Source organism: Neurospora crassa, linkage group I, assembly GCF_000182925.2.
Source record: "Neurospora crassa OR74A linkage group I, whole genome shotgun sequence".
Classification (NCBI taxonomy): domain Eukaryota; kingdom Fungi; phylum Ascomycota; class Sordariomycetes; order Sordariales; family Sordariaceae; genus Neurospora; species Neurospora crassa.
This window is the reverse complement of record NC_026501.1, coordinates 9,017,859-9,041,158: the sequence shown is the minus strand read 5'-3', so window position 1 is coordinate 9,041,158 and position 23,300 is coordinate 9,017,859. Positions and strand designations below refer to the sequence as shown.

Sequence of the window (23,300 nt, the reverse complement as noted above, 5' to 3'; positions counted from 1 at the left end):
TGGTTGCCAACCCTCCCCAGCCACAAACCACTCGGTGAAGCCATCACCAAGATTCATGTGTAACTATATTCAGAAAAAAAATCTGGGTTACTGAATCCTAGCACCGAAGTGTAACACCATAATAGTTTTCCCAGCCATTAACAATCACCAAGCGGGAACACCCGACGCATCATCCCCGTGTCCTTCGGTGGTAGTAGTGTAATAAGCTTTGATGTTCACCAAGTCCCGTCAAGGCCCGGGGGGAGGGGCCCGGGGAATTGAAGTCAAATCCAAAGCTCCACTCTGCTCAGGGGCGCCAGCTGTCGGGCTGCCAAGGACATCGATCTGAACTGCCAGGGGCAGCGGGCAGCAGAAACAGATCAAGATTGATCCACTTTGCGACAGCTGCCACCTGCCCAACCTAGTTCATCTCATCCCGCCCGTCGGAGTCTGGTCCTCAGCGGGCGGGCGGGCAGTCAAGCACTGCACTGCGCTGCACTGCGCTGCACTGCACTGCACTGCACTGCGCTGCGCTGCGCTGCGGGCACCTCACTGCAATGACGGACGCCTGGCGGGACCTGCACTAACAATTAATTTGCCGGCGGGACGAACAATGCGCGCGGACGGGTGGTGAGGGACTGGACTGGACTGGACTGGACCCTTTGCCGCTGATGAAGGTGGATGGTGGAATTGGACCCATTCGGGGATGCCACATGTAATTGTCGCGCGTTTCGGATCGGGTCAAGTCCCCAAGTGTGTTCCTGAATCAAGCCAACGCTCTCCTTTCCCTTTCCCTTCTTCTCGTAGTTTAAACAGATAGAGTTGGAGGTCAAAGTGAAAGTAAACCAAGTCGAGTGAAAAAGGTACGTCCATGAAGGAAGGTCGTGATAACTGAGCAACCTCAAGGGTAATTCGCAACTTACACTACACCACTCGACCGCCGCTCGCCGCCGTGATCGTCATCAACCCCCATTTTCCCCAAAAGAAGAAGAAAAGGGGACGGGACGGGAGCTCTCTAATTCCCTTCCCAAAGTCGCGACCTCACCTCCAGCTCAGCTACACACAACCCAGTCCAGTCCAGTCCTAGCAATATAACTAACGAAACGGGCGTCATTCCTTGTGCAGACCAGCCTACCAAAACCAAAACCAAGCTTTTTCCACTTCATCCTCCGTCGTCTCGCTCCCATCATCCATCCGTCCCAACCCCGGACCAGCAAGCAAGTCGCTCTGTACCACCTGTACCTACCTACCTCACCAAACCAAACCAAACCAACCCGATCCAATGGCATCCCGCCAAGCCTTCCGAAGCCTAGCTGCTTCCACTCCTTCTTACACAACCACCTCTACTACTACCCTCCGCGCCGCTACCACCGCCGCTTCTCGTCGTTGCGCATCTACTTTTGCGAACACTACTACTACTACTACTACTCGGACCGCCGCCGCCCGTCGCAGCACCAGCAGTAGCAGATTGCAGCAAGGGCAAGGAAGAAGCAACGGCAACAAGAGAAGCTACAGCAGCACTCCTGGTGGCTCCCCCCCTCCTAGGGACACGAACAAGATCAGCTTTTGGCCTTTTGTGGCGCTGATTGCCTTGACGTCCGGAGGGTATATGTTGTTGGTTAATCGGAGAAAAGGTGAGTTGTTTTTTTGTTTATTTGTTTGTTTGTTTGGTATAATCTGGGGGTTAAAAGATAAGAAGAAGAAGAAGAAGAAGAATCTTAGAAGAAGAAGAAGAAAGGTGAAGGTGGAGAGGGGTAAAGCGTGGTACTGTAGAAACAGTCAGTCAAGTCGAACACCGACCGACGGGAGACGCACGTGGAAGCAGCAGTGCAGTGGGAATGCAGGGCAGCGAAGGAAGGCGGAAAGGGCAACTCAAGGTCCAGTCGCTCTCTTAACTCCCTGCTGCTGGCTGCTTTGCTGCTGCTGCTGCTGCTGCTGCTGCTGCTGCCGCCCTGCGGCTTTGTCAGACGAGACAAGACGAGACGAGACGAGATGAAACGTCCGACACAACCCACCACCTACCTAGAGGTAGTTCCTAAACTAAGTGGAAAGCTCACCACCACTTACCTCTCTACCTACCTCCCTATTTTACCTACCACCAACATATAAACCGTCCTCAAAACAACAACAAAGCTAACCACCCCCGATCACACACCTAGACATGCCTCCCAACCCCACCTCCTCCTCCTCAGCCGCGGCTGCTCCCGCTCCCGCCACAACCACAACCCCCGCCTTCTCCCCCTCCGACGTAACCGTCATCTTCGTCCTCGGCGGCCCCGGCGCCGGCAAAGGCACCCAATGCGCCCGTCTCGTGCGCGACTACGGCTTCACCCACCTCTCGGCCGGCGACCTACTCCGCGCCGAACAAGACCGCCCGGGTTCCCAATACGGCCAGCTTATCCGGGACTGCATCAAGAACGGCGCCATCGTCCCCATGGAAGTCACCGTGGCCCTTCTCGAGAACGCCATGCGCGACACTCTGGTCTCTGGCAAAACCAAGACAGGCAGGTTCCTGATTGATGGCTTCCCGCGCAAGATGGACCAAGCTGTCAAGTTCGAAGAGGTCGTTTGCCCTGCGAAAATGGTGTTGTTCTATGATTGCCCGGAACAAGAAATGGAGAAGAGACTGCTGGAAAGAGGCAAGACGAGCGGGCGTGAAGATGATAATGCCGAGAGTATCAGGAAGCGGTTCAGGACGTTTGTGGAGACGAGCATGCCGGTTGTGGATCACTATGAGAGGGAAGGAAAGGTGGTCAAGGTGGATTCGACGCCGGGGCCGGAGAAGGTGTATGAGGAGACGAGAAAGCAGCTGAGGAGGGTGTTTGGGGATAAGTTTTAGTTAGTGTAGGGGGGGGGGGGGGATTGACTTGACTTGTCTTACTCCGGGGATGGGATGGGGGGTTGAGGTAAACTTGGTTTCTAGGTACTAATTCTGAGATGGGGTTGGCCGTTCCATTAGATAAAAACTTTTAAAATACTATACACTACTACAGATTTATTGGAAAGGGACGGAGCGATGGAGTCGCGGAGGCGGTTCGTGGATGGATGGGGATGGTTTTCTCCCGTTTGGAAATTGAACTTGCTCTGTCTTTTTCCAGATGTCGAGATGGCTTGGTATTGCGTTTATACTATTCATCGTTGGGAAGCCTGAGCATGATGATTCATTGTTCCCTTTGCTGCTGGTGGTCATAGACCTTGTCTCAAAAAGCATTGATATTACGCTTCCGTTGCCTTGTATATCCTGGGTATCATGATCTATACTCCACCTTTCTGGATTTGCCCTCACGCATCATATCATCCATCACTGATGTATAAATGGAGAGAGAAAACCTGATGATTGCTGGATATCTAAAGCTGCCATTCCTCGGAATGATACAACAACAACAAAAATGCAAATCCGCCAAAAAGTGTAGCAGCTCTACCTTGAAAATAGTGTTCCGTATTTTTTTGGGGCTCACAACTCCTTGATAGATAACAACAACAACCCGTTTTGATGTAGAATTCCTTTCCCATTCGAATGAACTGAACTGAACTGATGACCGAGCGGGATGATACAGGGGCAAGACATCGCTCTTTTTTCTTTTTGAAAGGTCCCCCCATATCTCTATGCTACTAACAACAACAACCAATTATTGCAGCAAAACATCCTGTTGGCAACCCCCCTTCAGTCATCATCATCCGTGCGTTGCCTCGTCTGTCTGGCACCGCCGGTACGTCCTCCCCGGTTGCCGCCGCGCTGCTCCGACTCGCCAAGACCGGCGTTGGCCAGCTTGCGCTCGAGCTCCTGCTGCTCACGCTCACGCTGGGCCTCGACATCGGTCTGGGCCTTGCGCACGACGCCGACGAGCCTATCGACGACCGTCTTGAACTGGTCGACGCGGGTGCCGAGCTCGCGCCACTGCTTCTCGCCAAAGACGCGGTAGGTGGTGCGGTGAACCAAGAACACCTTTTGCTTCTGTGACAGGCGGCCCTCGACCAGCTTGGAGCGGATCACGTCAATGGTCCACATCTCGACGTCCTCGTCGGGGATTTGGAGGGCCTTGGCGATGCTGGCGTAGGGGATCTCGCGGTTCGGGGTGCTGGCGGCGAGCGACGCAAAGGTGAGCAGGCGCATCTTGCGCTGCAGCTTCTCGTGGTCGAGCTTCTCGTTCTCGATCCATCCCTGGTGCTCGTCCCTAAAGTCGTTGTAGTCCTCGAGGTCCTGCTCGGTGAAGATGTCGAGGAGCTGCGAGTAGACGGGGTGCGAGTCGCTCAGGGCGTGGACCGAGGGGAGCGAGCGCAGGTCGTTGAAGTCGAAGCGGGTGGGCGACGAGATGGCCATGCGGAGGGCGCGGAGGGAGAGCTTCTGGGCCTCGTCGGAGGCGACCTCGTCCTGGTTGTCGCGGTCGAAAGTGGCCAGAGCCTTGAGGAGGTAGAAGTAGGACTCCCTGCAGACCAAAGGTTAGCATGAAGCCGTAAAGGTGCACAATGCATGATGCTATAAAAGGTAAAATACTCACTCCTGATCACCGCCGTCGTTGGCGGCATCGGAAACCTCGACGTAGAGCTTGCGCTGGCTCTCCGAGTCGGACTTCCATTCCTGGAGCCAGCCCTCGACGTTCTTTAACCTGGGCTTGAGGAGGTCGAACTGGCTGTTTTGCCTGATGAAGCGGACGATCTGCATAAAGACATTGAAGCGCAGCGGGTTGGACTTGTCGAGGAGGTTGAAGATGGTGGTGAGCGCATTGGAGGCCAGGGTGAAGCCGTGGGTGGGAGACGAGGTGATGGGCTTGAGAAGGTTGGCGCACAGGGTGGGCAGGTACTTCTTGGGCTCCTCGGACTGGAGGACGAGGTGGATGAGGAGGTTGTAGGCGGGGGTGAAGTCCTTCTCGGGGGCGGCGTTGAGGGAGTGGGAGGCCTTGACGATGAGGTCAAGGGCATCCTCGCGCTTGTCCTGCTCGAGGAGAGGCTGGACCTGCTCGCCGACCTGGACGAAGTCGGCCATCTCCTGCGCCAGCTCGGCGAAGGTGCCGTCGACGAAGATCAACTGGGGGGTAGCCATGTTGATGGGTGTTGACGGTGTGTGTGTGTGTGCGTGTGTGGTTGTTTGACGACGGGGCTATCGAACTATTCCCACTTGGACCTCAAGGCTGGAGTGAGGTCGGGTTGAGGCGAGACACACGGCGGGACGGAGTCAGGGACGGACGGGGGACACGGCGACGGGGAAAATATGGCCGGGGACAATCTGATAGTATGTCCTGGTGCTAAAGGTCGACACTGGCCGGAAACGATACGGATATCCTGTCAGACGTGGGAGGGAGGGGCGGGCCCCAAAGGAAGTTTTCTTAGTGGCAGGGCTCCGCTCTTTCTTTTTCTTTGCACAGTTCCTGGGCCTCGACTCGCTGAGTGGTGTGGTGTCCCTCTCTCATCCCATGGACGACAGAGACCTGACCGGACCCTCGACCCAATTTCTCAAAGCAAAAAAATGCCCCGCATTCCAATGCCAAGCCCACCGCCTATTTTTGCCCTGTGCTGAAGAAGAGCTGTTCTGTGTGCTCCAGCCAGTCACGTGCAGGAGCTGTGTCGATGGTCAGGGTTATTGCAGTCATCTGCTTGTGACATAGAAAACCCTGACCCATGGGGTGGTCCGTCCCAGCGAGGTCTTTGACAATGTCAAGCTCCCGGGCTTCAGTCCCTTTTCCTTTGCTTGTCACCGTGCGCTTGACATTGTCCCCAGCTTCTCCAAATCCGATCTTCTTAAAGTCACATTCCCATCCATGATTCTCTTACATGGATATCAACAAACGCACCTGATGAATAATCGAAGGATTCGAACTTGACAAATCCATTATCCAAGTCGAGATTTCTGACCACTCGAACAATATGATTTCCTATATGATGTGATGCACTCGATCGAGGTTCGCAGTTACTTGCCGTGGGCTGTGGAGATATCAACCACGGGAATGACGACACACCTTGATTGGAGTATTCGGCTGCATCAAAACAAAACTATTGAACTCGCTACATCATCGAATATTTTCTTTTCGACTTTTCACCATCGTATCCATCAGGACAAAAATGGGACTCTAGCCAGTTGCAACAGTCACCTTTGTAAGCTAGGTCACCTAAAACACAAACAGAAGCGGGAAGCAAAGAGGGGGTCACGGGGCATCCGAATCGGATATCCAGGCAGACACTTAAAAGTGTGGTGGTGACCCGGGCAACGGCCACCTTCCATTACAGCCTGAGGATATTGTATCAGCTCCTTCCCTTTTCCACTGACGTGATGGGAGTCTCAAAATAACAAATGACCGGCACGCCTGACAGCCCAGAAGGATGGTGAAGAGTCACAATGAACCCACAATAGATTCCCGAGAAAAAGAGTGATGACCAACCAGCCCTACGCTACTATGTATGCAATGCACATGGTGACATTCAACCAGGGCTGAGGGTGTGCACCGCCGAAAGAAAGTCAACAAGTGTACCTAGCGTACAGAGACAGCAACAGTAAACAAAGCCCCGTGGGGGTATAACTCAGATTGTATATACACGTGGATATTTCATAGAGCACTGAATAAAATCAATGTTGTCAACTGGATGCTGTTTCCCTTTCTGTGGATTTGTTGACTTAGACGCGCCAAAAGAGTGGAGTTATGGCGAGGCGCGGCGTGATTTCCAAGCGAAAAAGTGGAAGAAAGTGAGGAAAAGGGAAGCTTCCACTTGGGGCGCGGTCATCAAGGCCTAGGTTGTAAGGTAATGTACACTGTGAGTCCCTGACGTTGTATGGTTGCTTTCTGGTGGAGGCCCCCCCCCCCCCCAATACCTTAGCACTGCCCGCGGCCTATCCCAGTCCCTCGCGAACTGCACAGTAGCATCATTCAGTTCACTCAGTCAGTCATTCTCCCCAGCCCGGCGCCGTCACCACCACCACCACCACCACCCCATCTTTTTCCACTCTACTCTACATACAACCTTCCTGGAACACACCATCCCGCCACTTGATCATTTGAGATCCTCTCTTTTGAATCGAATCCTCAGCTCCGGCATTGACTGACCAACACACCACTCGACTCGTTGCCCTACAATCCCAGCAGCCATGGCTCCCCGAGCTGAAGGCAGCAGCACTCTTAAGAGAGCTCGCGTACGTCCATCCACTCCCCCATCCCATATGTCATGTCATGCTATGTCATGACTACATTATACCTCGAGCTTTTGATTAGGTAGTCCATGGCGCATTGCGTCACCACCAAGCATGCTCCGTCGACTAATATGCGCTTTACTTCAGGGTTCTACCGACGACAACGATTCCTTCAAGAAACCCCGTCGCTCCGAGCGCCTCTCCTCCCAGCGCACCGGCGACAGCCCCGAACCCAAGCAGAAGACGCCCCTCAAGACCACCAAACAATTACCCTCTCCAGTCACCCACGACTCCGATGAATTCCCACAGGATTCCAAAGAGCCCACTGCCACCCCTCCAGCCGGCCGTCCCAGCCAGCTGTCGCAAATCAGCCCTCGCCCAGAAAACCAACATTCTCAGTCGCAAGCGTCCCAGCTCAATGACACTCAAGCCTTTAGCCAGTTGCCCGATCTCGACAAGGCATTGTCGGACGAGGTCGAGGATGAAGTCAAGGAGGGAGTTTGGGGCTACCTGTTTCCCTTGGATCCTAGGTACGGCGGCCGCTGTGTCGTCTTGAGGAGGAGGGCCGCTTGTCCCCTTCCAGATACCGTCTCACAGGCGGTTGGCTCCAAGAGAGGTAAACGCGGCCAGAAGGCGCTGATCAAGGAGGAGCACGATTTGGACAAGACCAAGGTCAAGGGACTTCCATCCGGTGGCTATCTGATCGGCCGACACCCGGAATGCGGTTGGTTCACCTGTACAATCCCAGCTAAACGCCACCATGCTAACATGACATTAGACATCCAAATAGAGGACCCCATCGTTTCGAACCGGCACTGCATCATCTTCACAGAGAACAAGGGCAACGATACCATCGCCGTATTAGAGGATCTGTCGAGTAACGGGACGTTCGTCAACGAGGCAATAGTGGGTCGCAACCGAAGAAGAGAGCTCCAAGAGCTAGATGAGATCGCCGTTCTTGGCACAGCCCGCTTCATCTTCCGATACCCCAAAAGTCGACACACCAGCGCTTTCAGGCAGCAGTACACCATGCTGCAGAAGCTGGGCAAGGGCCATTTCGCCGAGGTCTACCTGTGTGTGGAGAAGTCGACGGGTACACAGTATGCCGTCAAGGTGTTCTCCAAGACTCCTGGCGTCGAGGAGAGGTCCAAGGACGAGGGTCTTCAGCAGGAAATCGCCGTGCTGATGGGGGTTAGTCACCCCAACGTCTTGTGTCTCAAAGATACCTTCAATGAGCCCAACGCCGTTCACCTAGTTCTGGAGCTGGCGCCAGGAGGTGAGCTCTTCAACTACATTGTCAAGAAGACCAAGCTTTCCGAGAACGAGTGCCGCAAGCTGTTTACCCAGCTTTTCCAGGGTGTCAAGTACTTGCACGACCGCAACATTGTCCACCGCGACATCAAACCCGAGAACATTCTGCTGGTCGATGATGACCTGCACGTCAAGCTGGCTGATTTTGGTCTTGCCAAGATCATCGGCGAGGAATCCTTCACTACTACTCTCTGTGGTACGCCCAGTTATGTGGCACCGGAAATCCTCACCGACACGCGTCATCGCAAGTACACCAAGGCGGTCGATGTTTGGTCTCTCGGTGTAGTGCTGTACATTTGCTTGTGCGGCTTTCCACCTTTTTCGGATGAACTCACCTCGCCCGACTTCCCTTATTCCCTTTCGGATCAAATTAGGCAGGGCAAATTCGACTATCCATCGCCTTACTGGGACCCGGTGGATGATTTGGCTCGTAAGTTGTCTAGTTTTATTCCATATGTTGCTGTTCTCCGTACTAACAATACCCCAGTTGACCTGATCGATTCCATGCTCGTCGTTGATCCCGAGAAGCGCTTCACCATTGACGATTGTCTTTCTCATCCATGGATGACGCAAAAAACGCCTGGCGTCAACGACAGCACCAACGGCCTTGTTAACGGCATCGCCGGCCTCGACGTCACCAGGCGCGGCGTCCTCCGCGAGCGCACCCTCCTCAGCTCCATCAACACAGTCGAGATCGCCGACAAGATCCCGCTTGGCGAGAACAAGCCCGAGCTGAAGATCTACAAGAAGAATCCCACGGAAACGGTCGGTGGGCCCAGCGAGCACGAACTTGCCGGTGCACAAGCAGGACCCTCCCGCCAAAAAGAGGCCAGACCCGATGACAACAGAGACCCAAATGAGTTTATGAAGATGGGTGGTAAGGGTGATGAGGTACTCTTTGCGGACGATCCGAAGAGTAATTACCCAACCGCCAAGAAGGATGCGAAGGATATTGTCGAGTCGACGACAAAGACGAACGGCAAAGGTAAGGGTAAGGGTAAGAAAAAATAATGGGTGTTATAATCACTCCGTACTTCTTACCCGGCCTCCCTTGACCAAAAAAAAACTTCAATGATGAAATATGGGTATTGGCGTTTGGAGCATTGCATTTGGTTGGTATTGGGTTGTATCTGTGGGATAAGGAGGACATATATTACAACGATGGATGTTGGGGGGATGGCATGGATCTGATGTTCTATGTAATGGTATGTCCAAACCAGGACAGGTCATGACATGTTTGTTGTTGTTGTTGAAGCAGGCAAACTAGCAAGCGGATTTGGGATTGTCATTATGGATGCAAGATTTCATGGATGAAGGACGGAAACTGGTACATATATCACTGGAGCTTAATCTCTTTTTTTTTTTCTCTTCCATTTGCTTTTCTTTTTCTTCTTCTTTTTCGTCACTCCACGGTATATATGTGGATCGAGAGAGTTTATTTAGTCAAAAAAGCGGTGCTGCATGGGACTTTAAGCGAGGTTCTTGCGAAGACGAGATTCAGTGGTATACTAAGTTATGTTATTTGTATGTATGTATGTATGTATGTGTGCGTGCAAAGTACATTTGAGGACACCTAGATAGCGTTTTGCTTCTTCATCTTTTCCACCTCTTCATATGATCACTTTGATGAAAGATGAATGGGTTCTATTCGTTCATGGCAAGCAAGAGCGTTTTCGGTAGATGACCCCAGAAGCAAAGAAAACGTTGGGATTTTCTTCACAAAGAGCCTCAATGATGCTACAAATAGATCGCGGCGTGAAATCAACCTTGTTAATTGGACTTCACACAAACAACTTGAAAGTAGGTAGAAGTAGGTAGTGATCCGTTATTACTTCCTATCCTATCCTATTCACGTGAAGAGTGAGGCGCAAGAAACAAACAAACAAACCAACAAACAAACATAGCATCCGGTTATGTACTCGGATGACGTGCTAGGATATATATGTTCATTGTACTCCTGGATTTATTAGTAGTAGTGCTGATAGTAATAGTAGTAGTAGTACTAGCAGTATAGTATAGGTATCATGCAATAGTGTTAAGAAAAGAGAAGCCACTCCTGTCAGTCCATAGAGAGACGAAGCAGCAACCCAACAGGTCCCCCTTGGTCTGGCTAAGTAAGGTACAGGAAGTCGATAACCATTTCTTAGCCATCAAAGTCAAGCAAGCCAGACGACAACAACCAAAAAAAGCCAGATCAGCAGAAAGACAGACGAGCAGCAGCAGCAGCAGCAGCAGCGGCAACAAACAAGCCCCGGCAAAGACGAGACTAGCAGCGATGGCAAAGCAACAGTCGAACCAGTAAATACGAGAGAGACACGAGACAGAGGAACAAGACATACAAAAATTGAAAACTAGCAAACCAGCCGCAAGTAATAATTTCAATGCCTTGTTGATAACAGAAACCGCCTTTGGACCTTAAAAACCTGATTTGAACCCGGGTACCGGACAGAGAAAACACACAACACGATAAAGACAACACGGACTCCATCCACTTTCCATCCTTTCTTCCTCCCTTTCTCTCCTCGTTTCTTTTTCCTTCCATCCCATCTCATAAAAACCTTCTTCCACTTTAAGTTGGCGTGGCCGTTGGTTGCTTGGTGTATCGCACGCGATGTTGATCAAAGAGTAGTATGTGCTCGTATGACCAGCTAAATTCCTCCAATAAAAGTCAGAATTGACCCATCCACACGGTTAGCTTGCTTTATGGATGTTGGGTTCGGAGAGGCTTGCACGTGCCCTGCTCAGAGGATCCTCCTTATCCGCCGTCACGATGGATGGGCTCTCCAAGCCGGAGACGAGGCTGTCGGCGGCAGTGAGGCCCCTGGTGGCGAGGGGTGGGCGGAGCGCAGCGTGCTGCGCGGCTTGGCTGGCAGAGTACATGCCGTTGTCGCGGCGGCCGCCTGTGACGGCATCGGCAGCACGGGTCAGCTCGCGCTCCCGGTTCTTCTCGAGTAGTTGCCCGCCGAGCGTCGCACACTTGAGTATGGTCTGGATTAGATGGTTCTGCTGCAGCGGCTTGGAGAGATACTCGTCCATCTGTGCCTGGATACACTTTTCCCTGTCACCCATCATGGCATGCGCCGTGAGGGCGATGATGGGTGTGCGCTGGCTGCCGAGGCTGCGCTCGTACTCGCGAATCTTGGCCGTAGCTTCGAAACCGCCCTATGAAAATTGTTAGCATCGGCTTCTTGGTTTGAAAAACAGCTTTGACTCACCATAATAGGCATCTGGACGTCCATAAGAATGACATCGAACTTTTTCCTCTTGACGGCCTCAACAGCCTCTTCACCGTTTCCAACAACGGTGACGACGTGGTGATACTTCTCCAGGATCTTGACCGCGAGCCTCTGGTTGACCGTGTTGTCTTCGGCAAGCAGGATCTCAAAAGATTTGGTGTTGTCCGCCAGCGACGGCGTAGCCCTATTTTCGAGAGCAGGGACCATGCCGTTACCGAGGTCAATGAGTTGACAAGGCGTCGTCATGTACGACGTGATACCCAAGTCAAGGCAAGACTTTAGCGAGACGTGAACGACTGGTGCTAGCAATACGATGGGAAGGTACTTAAAGTCGTCAACAGACCGCAAGCGCCTTGCATCCTCGATCGAGTCCACAATGATGACGTCGTAGGGCGCCTGGCCGGCAGCTCTGGCCTTCTCGAGCGCAGGATTCCTCTCCGAGTCGACGACGATGGGAACGAGGCCCAAGCCGTGGAGCATCTTGGCGATCTCCGGTCCATGTCCGGTGCGGCCCTTGTCGATGAACAGGACCTGGTGACTCTTGTAAGGGTTGAGCTGCTTGGCGATCAACGAAATATCGTCGTTGGCCAAGCGGACCACGCAGGTGAAGAAGAACTTGCTACCCTTACCATACTCACTCTTCACCCACACGTCACCACCCATGAGGTTGACAAGACGCTTGGAAATGGAGAGACCGAGACCAGTACCGCCAAACTTGCGAGTCATTGAACCATCGGCCTGCTGGAAAGTGTCGAAGATGAGATCCAGCTTGTCCGCCGGAATACCGATACCAGTGTCGGAAACGACAAACTCGATAGCGTACTCTTCGGTGCTGCACTGTACTGAAGAGGCCTTCTGGATGGTAAGACTGACTTCACCATGCTCGGTGAACTTGATAGCGTTGCCAACAAGGTTAAGAATAATCTGGCGCAACCTGAAGGAGTCTCCGACGACGTGGTCGGGTACAGAATGGTCGACACGATAGGTAAGATCCAGAAACTTCTCGTTTGCCTTGACGGCAAGAGTCTTGAGCGCGTTGAAGACGGTGCCACGCAACGTATAAGGAATCTCTTCGATGACCATACGCCTAGCTTCGATCTTGGACAGATCCAAAATGTCGTCGATGATGGTCAGTAAGCTGTTGGCCAGGGAGTTGACAATGTTGAGCATTTCTCTCTGATACTGTGTCAGGTCAGTATCGAGAGTAAGTTGTGTCATGCCGATAATGCCGTTCATGGGTGTGCGTATTTCGTGGGACATGTTCGCCAAAAACTCGGACTTGGTCTTATTGGCCAGTTCGGCGGCTTCCCTGGCCTGGGTATTACGTTGAATACTGTCCCTCAAATTGTAGACCATCTGATTGATCTTCTTTTTGAGTTCGTCCATCTCGCCCGAGGCTTCTACCTCGACGAGTTTTGTAAAGTCCCCGTCTGTTGCTGCATTTGTGATGTCGCCGAACGCTCTCACTTGAGCCGTCTGTAAAAGGCATTAGCAAAAAGGGGTGCTGTTCAAGGGTGCTGGCGGCGGCGAGACATACCAAGTTATTCGCCATTGTGTTGACATCGGTGGTAATTTCCTTCCACCTGCCCTTCAGGCCAGCAACATCGGCTTGTCCTCCCATGATACCATCGACACCGACATCCTTGGCGACTCTCTGCACCTCATTACAGAAAATGGAGAGTCGGTCAACCATGTTGTTGATAGTCTCCTTGAGTATGAGTATCTCTCCCTTGGCTTCAACTTCAATCTTGCGGCTCATATCACCATTGGCAATGGCTTGTGTGACGGTAGAGATCCCACGGACCTGTGAAAAGTTAGCAAACAGTGCATGCCGCAAAGGATCATCTAGGAGCAGCTTACCTGAGATGTAAGGTTGCTGGCCATGGTGTTGACGTTCTCTGTGAGATCCTTCCACTTGCCCTCCACATTATCAACCTGTGCCTGACCACCCAAGGTACCATCGGTGCCGACTTCCCTGGCGACCTTGCTGACCTCGAAAGCGAAAGTACCAAGACGGTCAACCATGGTGTTGATGGTGTTCTTCAAATCCAGGATCTCACCCTGAACCTCGACCCCAATCTTCTTGGTCAAATCACCCTTGGCGACGGCTGTAGTAACCTTTGCGATTTCTCGCACCTGTGTGGTCAAGTTCATGGCCATGCCGTTGACGTTTTCGGTGAGGTCCCTCCAAGTACCCTGAACATCGTGAACAGTGGCCTGCCCACCGAGCCTTCCTTCGGTTCCGACTTCCCTGGCGATCTTTGTGACTTCCCGAGCAAATTGTTGTAGTTGGTCCACCATAGAGTTGATAGTCTTCTTCAGTTCGAAAATCTCACCGCGGCATTCAGCTTGTACTTTTTGAGTAAGGTCACCCTTGGCGACAGCGGTAGTAACCTTGATGATATCTCTGACTTGGGTTGTTAGATTGTTGGCCATGGCGTTCACATTAACCGTAAGTTCGTTCCACATGCCCTGGACTCCTTCAACGTCGGCTTGACCACCGAGGATACCCTCGGTACCGACATCTCTGGCGACACGTGTAACTTCAGAGGCGAAAGTCCGTAGCTGATCCACCATTGTGTTGATGGTTTGTTGAAGTTGAAGTATTTCTCCCTTGGCGGGACGCTCGATTTTCTTGGTAAGATCGCCATGAGCGACAGCAGTCGTTACGGAAGCAATCTCTCGCACTTGGTCGGTAAGATTCTGGGCCATGACGTTGACTAGATGATATGATCAGTACACATAGGCCACTACGGCTGCGGCTGTCAAGATGGGATCAAACATACCGTTGTCTGTGAGTTCCTTCCAGGTGCCGTCAACGCCTTCGATCTGAGCTTGGCCACCGAGAATACCCTCGGTTCCGACTTCACGAGCGACACGCGAGACTTCGCTGGAGAAGACTTGCAACTGGTCCATCATTGTGTTTATCGTACGCTTGAAGGTGGTGATTTCCGGGTCCATTTCCACCGAGTTCATCCGGACCTTTTTGGACAAATCACCCCTGGCGACGGCAGTGACAATCTCACCGATTTCTCGGAGAGCCTTTTGGAAGGCCTCGTTGGCCTTTTGATGCTTCCAGAGTTCCCGCTCAAGGGTAGCAACCCGTTCCTGTTCGATAATAGCCAGAGCCTTTTCCTGAAGTTGCTTTTGCTCAATCAGCTGGGCGTTGACCCCAGCAAGCTCCTGACGCTGGCTGTCAAGCAGCTTGGACTGGTCGTCGACATGCTCGCGGAGACCCTCAAGGGCCTCGTCGATGAAGCCATTCCGCGGTAGCGGAGCGGGGTAGCGGGCATCAGGCGTTTCCGAGGATGGCGAAAGGGTGCCGTTTGAAAACAGCGCATCGGTTGGCGCATTTGGTGTATCGGGCATGGCTGGAGGAGAGGCAGCGATGGCGGCAGTCTCCAGCTGCTCTATGCGGACAACAAGAGCCGAGAGCTCACGCTCCAGATCACCCTTCTCACGGGTATACGGACCGGGAAGCCTGACATGGGTGCTTGGGCGAAGTCCAGAGGTCTGGGTAGTGGCCGGGTCGACAGCCAGGGATTTGACGAGAGCAGCAATAGCTGCGAGAGTTGGTCCGTCAGTCATGATTGTGGGCTACGGCCGTTGGCGCCGTGAGCCTTGGGGACGGAATAGAGCAGGAAACGCAGTCGGGCAAGGCGCGGAAGCTAGTGGGTAACAATCGACTCTTGCGACTTCATGGGCGTTTGCGGGTCTAAGAAGTTGGTTTCAATTGAATCGAGATGGGAGATGGACTCGAGAGAATAGGGAGCGGCGTTGTAATCGATCTCTGGTCTCTGGGCTGTGTTGCTGGTTGGGTAGCTTGATGTGGTTATGTTGCGAAATTGCAATGCAGAGCGTCGGGTTTGTGGTGGTCTTGAAGCAGGGGATCGTCAGCAAAGGTGTGAAGAAAGCAAGCGCGTGCGTATAATTGACAGTTTCAGACGAAAGAACAGTGCTGGTGGGGAGTGGGCTCACTGTTTGTACTAGATATCCCGCCGCGATGGGTGGGAATTGTGTTTTTCAAAAAAGGATTGTATCGCGAAAGGAGAGCGGGAGCTGGAGCTGGACGGAGGCTTCAGGCTCGGAGACTCGACGTGCGCCTCGGTGCGAGGAGGCAGTAGGAGATTTTGTTTGCCTGTTTTGGTCGCCTTTTTCTCCGTGGCTAAGGTAGGTCAGGTAGTAGGATTGACTGGGGACAGCGACAGCGGTGGGTGGGTAGGTAGGTAGGTAGGTAGGTAGGTAGGTAGAGGTAGGTAGCGAGTCTAGTCTCGTCCTCAGGTTCAGTCAGTCAGTCAGTCGTTGACGACTGCGGGCGGACTGCGGACTGGACTGGACTGGACTGGGCTGGCACTGCTGCTGCTGTTGCTGCTGCTGCTGCTGCTGAGAGCTGGCTGATCTGTTGCTGGGCCTGGCTCCTTGCGCTGCTGCTGCGGTTGAAGAAGTCCGGGCCGTGGTGGTGGTGGTGAGTGGTGGTGGCCCGGTCGGTGGGTGGACTGTGGTTGGGAGAGTGAGGCGGAGAAAGAGGAGAGTTATCGAGCGGTGCCTGGACTCGACTGGCTGGCAGCGGGCGTGGACTGGGTCGACTGGGTTGGATGGGATCAGATCACTGGCTCCTGGATGGACGGGACTGGAACGGGACTGGAGACCAAAGACAGACTCGTCGGGGCCGCAGCAGGGCACTGCGTGCAGTGTCAGTCTGTAAACTCCAGGTGCAGAGTCCGTCGGAGCGCTAGAGGAGGAGGAGGAGGAGGAGGAGGAGCACAGTGCTAGTTCTGTTAGTGCCGTGCGACGGGGAACAGGGGCGCCCGCCGAGCGTTGAATGGCTGAATGAATCGGGTATGGTTTTGGTGCCGTTGACCACTGCACTCGATTCTTCCTAGCGTCGCTTTGGTTTTTGTTTCTTTTCTTTTTCGCTCCCAACTGTTTTGCCTATCCCATCAGTCGACTCTCTCTTCATCCTCTTTTCCAAGTTGCTACCTAGGGAGGTTGAGGTTGACGGGGGAACTCTTGTACAGTGTACTGTGGACGGAGCGTTCAGGTAAATCAAGTGCGGAAAAGGGCTTCGTCGAGAAGATGGATGGCACGTGGATGGGGAAATTCTGAAAGGGAAAACGGATGGGATGAGAAAGGGACAGGGCCGACGATGGCCAACAAGGATAATGGCGGCGCGCGGACGACGAGGGTGGAGGGCGGATCCAAGGTCTGAGACTTGTTGCCCGGAGTGGTCTGTTGTTGTTGTTGTTGTTGTTGTTGTTGTTACTGGGCGAGGTCAAACACCAGGCAGGGTCAAAGGAAGTCAGAGAAGAACGAAGCCTCTCCAGTGCTTGCTAAGGTAATCTCCCGTCTTCAGGTCTTCCCCTTTGGCTCTCCAGTTGATTTCCATGCTTCACAGCCGCGCAGGAAGAGAGACGAGAGGCCGCAGAAACGGGATGGGGGTGGGCTGGTGGGGTTGTTTGCCGGCCGAGTGCGCCGAGTAAGGGAGGGATCAGCGCTGGCTGCGCTTCCTGCACGGCAAGGCAGGCAATGAACTGAACTCGGGCTTCTTGGTTGCTTCCTCTTGCTTGTGGTGCTGCCGTGCTTGGCCCCTTGGGACCTGAGGGTTGATATTGTATGGGTGGTCTGTGCTCTGCGCGTATGACTTGATGTACACTACGCAGTACTGCGTATGTATGGAACCCTTTGAGCATTATATCTTGGGTTTCACTTCTCACATCGAGCCGTCCACGTTCATGACCAAGATCTCATCAGTCGTCAACTGTTGATCCGAACTTGTTCATCTGATAACTCAGTCATCTTCTTCCTGCCACTCGGCGGCCATCACCGTCCGGACTCCGAAATCCAGTGCCGTGCAGGTGGTATCAAAGGCTGCAGACTGGTGGTGCACGGTTGGGACAGTATGAGCGGCAACACTTCACACGCTACCTGCACGCCTCGAGCCTGACACGTGCCTGACTCGTCCCATCTCGTGGTCCCGTTCCGACGGAGACGGAGGGACGGCGAACACACAGACAGACAGACAGCCGCCGGGACGGGGTGTTTCCGCTCGGGAACCAGGACGTGCCTGGGACTCTTCAGGACGGAAGGATCTGATCGTGCATGTTTGGAGAGATGGGATCAGAAAAGGCATCAAGGGGACACAAAGAAACCATTGACCTAGACATCTTCTTAGCGAGAGCGCCCCCTCCCTCAAGGCCGCAAACTCCAGATCGAAATCTTGGAAACTCGGGGTCATAGCTGACATTCACCACTAGAAACACCATCCTCATCTCACGTTTTCCATCTCGGGCCCGATCTCGATCGCAAAGGGGGCAAGGGACCCAAGGTCACCTACTGTGGTCAGGCAGCTGGCCGATGGCACGCATGGGTTACCCGCACGCGATGGCACACAAGGCGCCTTGCACAAGACTCTTTTTAATGTACGACTTGGAGTCTTAGCAGGCAAGGCAGTTAGGTCATGCTTTAGTTGATTCTGTAAGAAGCCGTTTCTGGCTTCTGTTGCGCATCTGGTCGTCTAGGCATGGTCGCCGGATCGCCAGTAATCGAGTGTCTTTGAAGAAAGGCCATAGGGATGCACTAATCTCCTATCAACTAACGATCGATCGATCCATGCCATGGAGATCACTGGTTGGTAAGTATCTTATGTGTGGCTACATATATACTACACTCCCCCCAGCTGTCAGTGAGTCGTCGCCTGAAACGGGTTGCGGGGTTGCTCAACGCCACCACTTCAAGGTCGTACACTACACATGGACACAGACATCACGTTGAACAGGCCGGATTGTTTTTCCCGGCTTTCGTTGCCTTCGGTCGACTGCCTACATATAATATAAGTATGGCGGTGGAAATATTGCCTGCGTCGCAACAGGTTTCAGTTGCCAGGCAAGGCATGCCGATGGAGGGGTAGCCAGCCGCTTTTTCAATAAAAAAGGACGCCAATATCAACAGCGGACACCAAACGGGCAGCTTTGGAGATACTAGTAGCCTTGACTCCAGATGCTCCAAGGCCTGCTGAGCCATCCGGAGACGAGAACATTGGAGCCGGCCCTGGTCAGGAAACCCTTGGCTCCTATGCCGTGTATATAGGTAGTCTACATATCACTCGCTCTGTCCCACGCGAGATGACAAAGGTGAGCGAGCCTCAGTTCGCAGTTTGCATCTCGGGATGGAACCGTGTGCTCCAGCGGGCAGTTCCCTCCCAGCTCTGTCTGCCCTGTACAAGCAGGCAAGGCATGGAAAGCGGTTCTAGACGCGGCCACCTACACTACACTACTTTGAGCCTCCCCGAACCCGTCGGCATCTCGTGGGAGTTTCAAGGCCCAACGTGTTTTGACGTTGCGACCCAACTGAAGGACCACTGAAAGCTAGGTGACGATGCAGTCAGTGCTGGGCACCCATCCAAAGACACCCATGCAGCAAGAAGCGTCGTTGGAGTCTCCTTCCCCAACTTTTACAGTGTGTACAGTCGACAAGGTACTGTACACCAAACCATAAGCGGCTAGACTCCAGTCGCTTTCCTAGGGACCTAGGGTTTCTCGCACATGATTGCCCCGTCACACACTGACCGACGGAGAAAGCGCAAGTGCCAACACCTTCAGGTCCTTCCATTCCACAATACCTACATCCACTACCTATGTAACTGCTCAGTTTGCTTTTTTGCGCTCGCAAGGTTCCCTATCGCGTTTGAACGATTGCCATGGAAATTGACCACTTCTACCACCACACTAGACGGGCCAAAAGATATACGATCGAGATCATGGACCGACCGGATCGACAACATGTCAAAATCGTTTTCATCTGCAGGCACGCGACCCCATTATTTATCTGTGCTACACTTGTCGATATTCTACCCCTCCTTCCAGCTTTCCTCAGGCCATTATGGATTTCTCCCAACGGGCGACCCGGCCGATGCCCAACACTTCTTGGGAGCTTCCCCTCGTCCCAAAGTGTGTATTGCCAGCCACCTACGTCAGTGCTGGCTTTTCGTTTCTTCTCGCGAAAGCCGCCATTGGGACGGCATCTGTTGGCGCCCAGAACGACCGAACCCTGGCCAGCGAGACATAATTTTTTTTTTTTTTTTTTTTTTTTTTTTCTCTTTCAGATGGAAGACGCGGCGGTGAAGGCTTGATGAATTGACGACGTGGAAACAGAGACCACTGCAAGACATGGCTGGACTTGCCTGATGCCGAAACAAGCCTAGGCAGTAAACGAATTTCAGCCATGACGATGGCGGCAATCGCGATACTTTGACACTTCTAGCCGAATCCACCATCGTATCCGACTTCCCCAACCAAAGCTCCGTCCAGCTCCCGCTTCCGTCTCGAGTTAAGCATCAGCTGGCGGAGAAATTCAGAGAGGCATCATGACTTTAACAACAAGAGAAAACGGTCTTGTATGCGCTCAAGATAAATCACCCTGAAACGCCACTTGAGATGTGCTTGCTCGTCTGGTATTTAGTCAACCAGTGTACCAGCCTCGTAAGTCTAGCCTCATCAAAAATAGCATCTACCATTAACAGCTAAGCACCAAGACGAAAACGTGGATCTGAGCTGACAGGCGGGCACTGATGGGGATCCCCTACCTGCGCAGTATCGGAAGGCTTGGTTATCTCTCACGTGACTGCACAATCTTGCGGATTGGTTTCGCTTGCTGTTTACCAGCTGCTACGAAACGGCTCGACATCCGAATGGAGGCTGGCAACTCAAGGCCAACTCGCAGACAACAACACCAGGGACACAGTACGTATTCGCACTTGAGGCCTTCCAGAACCCTTAGAAGTCCTATCCCCAGGACCCTGAAAAGCGGTCAGGTGGCGAATGTCGATCCCCGAATCCAGACTCAACCTCTTTTGCTCTCTTTATCCCCTTTTGTCCACTTGTCAGTCGAATATGTAGCGCGTGGGTGAAAGGGAGCACAGGGGACCAAAAAAAAAAAAAAAAAAAAAAAAAAAAAAAAAAAAAAAAAAAAAAAAAAAAACCCAAAGGTCATACTTATCGACAGCCGGGGCGATCGACAAATTGCGATAAGGCCGTTCGTCTGTTTTATCTTGTGATTAAGGCACAAAAGCGACACGCCTTCACTTAAACCCAAGCCGACATGGCTGTATCAAGAGACATTGTCATCCACATCCACTCATCTGTCTGGTGTGTTGGTTACCTCCCGAATGTCCGATCTTGCCTGTATTTGGCCGGACAGCAAATGTGAGAACCGAACGAGGTCAAAGGGAAAGAAGACAAAAAAGCAGCTTGTGGCTGGACAAATCCAGCCTCGAATCGCTAACATTACGCGAATGCCCAGATGGGCCCAACCGGATATGTTCCTCGCTTTGTCTCTAGTTTCCCTTTTCGAGCTTTTCAAAGACCCTGGAAGCGAACATGCACCCTTGTCTCCTCTGCCTCGCGTGCCCAAACACACCAAGTGGGTGGTTGTTCAAGGGTTACGGCTTGTGGTATTTACCAAGAAAACACAACGCTCGAGCTATTTCCCGCGATCAATCAAGCGCCAAGCCTTGATTTCATATTTTTCTTTGCTCGTTCAGTCGGATACCGGCAACGTTATTGGGTCTCTAGTCCCAGCACACACCCTTCACTCACCTCTCCACATTCCACATGGTCTGGCAAACCGAACCAAAACCGTCTCTTTCCTCTCTGCGGCCGCCATATCGACACCCTGAAAGTGGCGAATTGAAGCTCGCAGTGTGGGCTCGCTGGGAGATACATAGCCCTATACTATCACCGTTTTAACACCACCACTCACAGGAAACAGATCCGCCCCAGTTAGTGAAACAACGGACTCGCGGACGCTAGTGGTAGAGACCCCTATCACAATGCCAAGCCAGCCCAAACAAACATTGTGTATTTGGCAACCTCTTAGTAAACATCCAACCCCACCCAGTAACTCGCTCACACAAGGGATCTAAACACCCAAGCGACCAATCTTTTTTTTTTCTCTCTCTCTTCCTTGCCAATCTTCAGCAGAGCAAGGAATGAAAGCGATCAAGGGGGTTTCTCGGAGCTGGAGCAAGCCAAAAATGTGTCTAGTGTAGTGTCACAGGAATCGGGATGCTGGGGGTGCCTGCCGCGGGAGGCTCAAAGTCTCCGATCCAAACTACCTAGTGTACAGTACCGTGTGTAGGCACGTATGTCGAATTTTCTTTCACGTTTCTCCTTTTTTTTCGGTCGTCTTGGCTGTCACCCCTCTTCTTTTTTTTTTCTTCCCCTTCTCGTCAGTGCTGATCTTGATCTGATATCGGTCACATCATCCGGAGCCAGGGCCGCTTCATTAGTGTATGTCACTACGTTACATACATGCTTGGATGTCCAACGATGGCTCGATGGAGTTCGTTTCGTCGTGTAGCCGCAGCATGGCATGGCATGGCATGGCATGGCATGCGGGTATGTAGAGAAGTTAAGAGAGGGGGATATAGGGGTTGGTACATAGGTAGGCGCTAGACGTAGAAACTGTTGATAGAAACAAACCAAGATGCTATTGGGATACCTATGTAGCTAGCAATGTATCTCAGACCACCATTCACTGAGGGAAATGCTCACGTGGCCTCCTTATTACCACATTCATTACCCATACATAATGAACGAAGACCGAAAAAAGGAACGCTTTCAATCTCGGGGCATCTTGGCAACAACCAAGAAGAAGAGTAACTGGTTGCTGGGATGCTTCTTTCACACAGTGTCGTGTCGTGTCGTGTAGTGCGCCAAGCTCACTCTCATCTTGTGTAACGTGGGTGGTCTGATATGTAAGTAAGATCATTAACGCCAAGGACTGGCTACTAGAAGTGTGGTCTAGAAGACGGAGGGAGTAGGTAAGTAGTGTACTATAAAGAAAGAGGAGAGTGCGCGCGCAAGAAACGAATTCGTTATGATGATCTTTCGGCGGGACGACGTTAGAAAATCCGCCATGTCAACGAAACTGTGAAGGGAAGGCCTTACCAAGGAGGTATGAATGGAAGGGGAAAACAAAGAAACAGAACAGGGCAAAAAAAGGAAAGAAGAAAAGAGAAGCGAACCCTTCTCACATAGGATAGGATAGGATAGGATAGGATTGAATACTAGTAGGTATCCAACTCGCCAAGTCTCTTTTTTATTAACCCATTCAGGTTTGCCAAGCCAAGCCATTTTGGCGGAGCATTTGGGACCCAAAAGGGGAAGGGGGGAAGGGGGGGGGCCCCCGGGGAACCCCAGGTTTTTTTTTTTTTTTTTTTTTTTTTTTTTTTTTTTTTTTTGTCCTGTTGGCTTGTGGTTCGAATACGAACAAACGAACGAACGGAAGTTAGTTGTCGAGGACGGCTCCTCGCTCTCGGTACTGCGTAGGTATGACACTGATACGGATACTTATCGGGATTCCGGGCCGGATGGAAACCTAGAGGTTGTGTACATGTGTTTTGGTTCTAAATTGACTATATACCTACCTACCTACGTAGGTAATGTAGGGTCATACACACTATGTAATGTATAAATTGACAGTCAAGATCAAGTTTCGTACATGGTAAGTTGGAAGTTGGAAGTTGACATCCCAAGTTTAGGAATCATCACACTGTCTGCTCACTAAAAGTCGTGATCGTTTTCAACAACAACAACAAGGAGAGCCGAGAGCGTCTGGTTCGGTACCCTAGGTATAAGCGGTCGAATTTGTTGAAGTTG

General features: G+C 52.3%; 4 protein-coding genes across 4 annotated transcripts; 2 read left to right on the top strand and 2 right to left on the bottom strand.

Annotated features, from left to right (window-relative positions):
* Positions 1-663: 663 nt before the first annotated feature.
* Positions 664-3,260, top strand: NCU02812 (uridylate kinase). Its single transcript, XM_959375.3, has 3 exons — positions 664-842; positions 1,105-1,613; positions 2,139-3,260. Exons 2-3 carry the CDS (start codon positions 1,262-1,264, stop codon positions 2,816-2,818), a joined length of 1,032 nt encoding a protein of 343 aa, XP_964468.2. The 5' UTR covers positions 664-842; positions 1,105-1,261; the 3' UTR covers positions 2,819-3,260.
* NCU02813 (eukaryotic translation initiation factor 3 subunit M) lies at positions 3,189-5,476 on the bottom strand. The gene is made up of 2 exons (XM_959376.3): positions 4,479-5,476; positions 3,189-4,406 (listed from the first exon to the last, which is right to left on the bottom strand). Exons 1-2 carry the CDS (start codon positions 5,018-5,020, stop codon positions 3,644-3,646), a joined length of 1,305 nt encoding a protein of 434 aa, XP_964469.1. The 5' UTR covers positions 5,021-5,476; the 3' UTR covers positions 3,189-3,643.
* A 1,366-nt stretch (positions 5,477-6,842) lies between these two features.
* On the top strand, positions 6,843-10,056 carry prd-4 (period-4). Its single transcript, XM_959377.3, has 4 exons — positions 6,843-7,099; positions 7,244-7,820; positions 7,875-8,837; positions 8,895-10,056. The coding sequence occupies exons 1-4, from the start codon at positions 7,055-7,057 to the stop codon at positions 9,416-9,418; spliced, it is 2,109 nt and encodes a 702-aa protein (XP_964470.3). The 5' UTR covers positions 6,843-7,054; the 3' UTR covers positions 9,419-10,056.
* A 269-nt stretch (positions 10,057-10,325) lies between these two features.
* Positions 10,326-16,900, bottom strand: os-1 (osmotic-1). The gene is made up of 6 exons (XM_959378.2): positions 15,622-16,900; positions 14,430-15,519; positions 13,504-14,363; positions 13,181-13,447; positions 11,623-13,119; positions 10,326-11,569 (listed from the first exon to the last, which is right to left on the bottom strand). The coding sequence occupies exons 2-6, from the start codon at positions 15,229-15,231 to the stop codon at positions 11,099-11,101; spliced, it is 3,897 nt and encodes a 1,298-aa protein (XP_964471.1). The 5' UTR covers positions 15,232-15,519; positions 15,622-16,900; the 3' UTR covers positions 10,326-11,098.
* Positions 16,901-23,300: the final 6,400 nt, after the last annotated feature.